Genomic DNA, 3,295 nt, shown 5'->3' with positions numbered 1-3,295 from the left:
CCCAGATGTGTGAGTGACCTTGTTTGGGAAGAGCAAGCAAACTAACCTCAAAAAACAAACCTCTCTCCAGCCTGTGGTTCCGCAGCCCCAACCCGACGGCACCAACCAAACAGCCTCCAGCCCTGCAGTGGTACCAGATGCACCCTCGCCCCCTCCAGCTAGCCCGCCAGCAGCCTCCCTGGTGGTGGGACCCATGGTGGTGAAGACTCCCCAAAAGCCCCCCTTGCACCAGGCTCACTACGACCTGCGCCATACCTTCTCAGGTGTGGCCTCCGTGGAGTCAGCCTCAGGAGAAGCATTCCACCAGGCAAAGGCACCCAGCGTGGCACAGCCCGGTGTTGCTGTTGCTACTGGTCCAGCGCCCCCTGTCTGCCCAGGGAGGATCAGATACTTCAAGGTCTAGGCTGGACACAACAGAGATAAGAAGGTTGGGCACGGAGAACACAGCCACCATGTATATTGTCCAAGTCTGGGGGCCTTGTCTGCTGTCAAAACAAGTGTCACATGTGGAACAGGTTAATATCAACTCTTGAATCCCAACTTCTCTTCACTCCTCAGAGGACAGAAGCAGAGGGGGTGATGGTGGTACCTGATGGAAGGCATAAGGCCCACAACCTGATTGTCATTGTGTAGGTGATGAGTCACTGCCATCATGTCCTCCGCCTTCTGGCTGAGAAACAGCTATAACTGTGACTTCTAGAGGTGCTATTGTTAAGCTTGTATCCGTCTATTAATAAAAGTGCCTGAAAGAGCTTCCTTAATAAAGAAGGTTCTAAGCAAAACTGTGGTCATGATTATTGCCTACTTCATCCAAGCTCTGCTCAAGGATGTGGGCTGTGGTGCCGACAACCACACAAGTGTCACCAATCCAAACTGGTATAAAAACAAACCGAAGGGAACAGGAATCTGCAGTGTCGCTCTGTACAGGAAAAAGTGACTTGACTCTGCTCCCAACCCATACACTATAACCACTTCCTTACGAGAAAATCATTCTTTTCATTTCATAAAGGGTAGGAAATATTGCTAATGGTCAGCCAGGCCTCTGAGCTTTATGCAGACAAACCACACACTGGTTTCTTCCAATTTCCAGGTAAGAAGGGATTGGTAGTTAACCCGGGAACCTCACTCTCATTATACATGCCCGTTATGGTTAAAATGCTTGTTAATACACTATTTTTACTTCATTTTATGACACAGGATTGGTCATTCTAGCCAATCTATTTTAAGGATTCAAATGAAAGCTCTGGTTTATAATATAATTGGATAATTGGACAGGTGAATCTGATGGGCATTTGTAGATACTGTCCAGGTGCTCAGATAGCATATGGTGGAAAAAGTCCCCATTACAGAAAGGTGTCTAGGCAATTTCAATCTGTATTCATCGGCACCGACAGAGAGCATCTGGTCCTCAGTGATGGACTCTTCCAAGTGAATTTTTTTTTTTTAAGTTTTTGCGATAGGGTGCATGCGGTCACCAGGGAGAGGAAAAACACAGAGAGGAAGTGAGATATCACACCCCACACACACACACAAGGAGGGGATAGCCATGCCGCAATTTCTTCTCCTCCATTTTTTTGCTGGGATTCTGGCACACATGCATGCATCCAGCACTCAAAATGTGGTTGGGTCTGGGACTTGAAGCATGGTTGGCCATGTGAGAGTCCAGCCCCCTAACTACCATACCACCTGCTGGGCCCCAGATGCCTTTTTTTTTTTTGGAGAGGTTTTTGCTATAGGGTGCGTGCACTCGCCAGACAGACAGAGGGAGACAGAGAGACAGAAAGCGAGAAATCACCCCCCAGGGGGGATGGCCATGCTGCAATCCCTTCTCCTCCATTCTCCTCTCGGGATCTTGGGCACGCACGCACATGCGCCCGGCGTGAGTTTTAAGCCACCGGGTCTGGGACTCGAATCGCAGTCGACTATGTGGGATTCCAGCGACACAGCCATTACACTAACTGCTGGTCCACCCAGATGCAATTTTAAAGGGGTGGGACTGGCAGCCAGTTGAGTGGCATCGCTTGAACCAAGGAGACTGAACCAAGCATTGACACTCACGTCGTCATTCTTGCCTAGAGGTTTTACCAGTGCTATAGTTTTGAACATACCCCCTCTACTTCACCAAAAAAAAAAATAATAAAATCACGTGTTGATTAGGTTAATAGTATAATTAAGAGTGAAAAACATAATTCAATTATGGTGTTACAAAGTGGGACCTTTAGGAAAAGATTAGGATTAAAGTCATTAGGGTGGGGCCTCATGATTGAGTGCTGGTAGTTTTTGTTTTGTTTTGGTTTGGTTTTTTTTGAGAGGTTTTCACTATAGGGCGCATGTGCTCACCAGACAGACAGAGAGAGACAGAGAGACAGAAAACGAGAAATCACCCCCCAGGGGGGATAGTCACACCGCAATCCCTTCTCCTCCATTCTTCTCTCGGGATCTTGGGCACGCAAGCACACGCGCCTGGCGTGAGTTCTAAGCCACTGGGTCCAGGATGCAAACAGCGGTTGACTACGTGGGAATCCAGCGACATAGCCATTATGCTGACTGCTGGTTCCCAGTGCTGGTAGGTTTCTAAGGAGAGGGAATTAGATAAAAGGAGAGACTGATGAACACCGCTGCTCTGCTATGCTCTCGTCCTCAAGATGAATTGAGACCCTACAAAACCCCCACCGGACATGGCCCTGGACCTCGGACTTCTGAACTGTGAGTTGAGTAAGCCTGTTTGTTTATAAACCACTCAGTTTCAGGTATTTTCTGTGATTAGCAATAAAAGGGACTAGAACCTCCAGCAACCGAAAGAAATGGCTGGGAAGGTTGGAAAACCACAGACACCAGAGAAAAAGAGGAAAGTATGGGCCCCTGTGTTAAGTGCTGCGGAGAGCAAGGAGGAGGAGGACTGGGAAGAGACCACTGTTTTAACTGACTGACTCAGAGGTCATGGTGAGCACTGGCAGATACCATTGCGTCAACAGTGACTATCGACAGTTGCTGAGGGTCAACTGAAGACATATAGGGAGGAAATGAAGGGGCACGTGTTTTCTTCTCTTTTAAGCAGTTTGAGGGTGGAGGTAGCTGTTAAATGCAATCTGAAAGGATAGCTATATGGAGGAAAGGTTTCTTTTTTCGGGAAAAGAAAGGTTGTGAGTGCATTAGGGCAAAAGATAGGAAAAGATGGAAGAAAAACTAAAGAAAGTGAAGGATGGTAGGATGCTGGAGGGGATAGTGGAGAGTTTGGAATGGGATTCTAGTCCTTTCTTTTTTTTTTTTTTTTTTTTTTTTGGTGGGGGGAGCT

At 47.6% G+C, this 3,295-nt stretch overlaps 1 protein-coding gene and 1 long non-coding RNA gene across 3 annotated transcripts in view; both read left to right on the top strand.

Annotated features, from left to right (window-relative positions):
• The window catches only part of AHSG (alpha 2-HS glycoprotein), an 8,487-nt gene extending 7,705 nt beyond the window's left edge, over positions 1-782 (top strand). The window contains exon 7 of the mRNA XM_006171466.3: positions 71-782. Within this exon, the coding sequence (XP_006171528.1) occupies positions 71-403 (333 nt within the window). The 3' untranslated portion in view covers positions 404-782. The remainder of the gene's footprint in view (positions 1-70) is intronic.
• A 1,992-nt stretch (positions 783-2,774) lies between these two features.
• LOC102467802 (uncharacterized) overlaps positions 2,775-3,295 on the top strand; it is an 8,636-nt gene continuing 8,115 nt past the window's right edge. For both annotated transcript variants that reach the window (XR_003548394.1, XR_337769.3), the window contains exon 1: positions 2,775-2,943. This is a non-coding gene — a long non-coding RNA (uncharacterized LOC102467802). The remainder of the gene's footprint in view (positions 2,944-3,295) is intronic.

The sequence above is a fragment of the Tupaia chinensis genome, unplaced genomic scaffold (genome assembly GCF_000334495.1).
Source record: "Tupaia chinensis unplaced genomic scaffold, TupChi_1.0 Scaffold149658_1, whole genome shotgun sequence".
NCBI lineage: Eukaryota > Metazoa > Chordata > Mammalia > Scandentia > Tupaiidae > Tupaia > Tupaia belangeri.
Note: the sequence above shows the minus strand (reverse complement) of the source record. Positions and strands in the feature narration are given on the sequence as shown.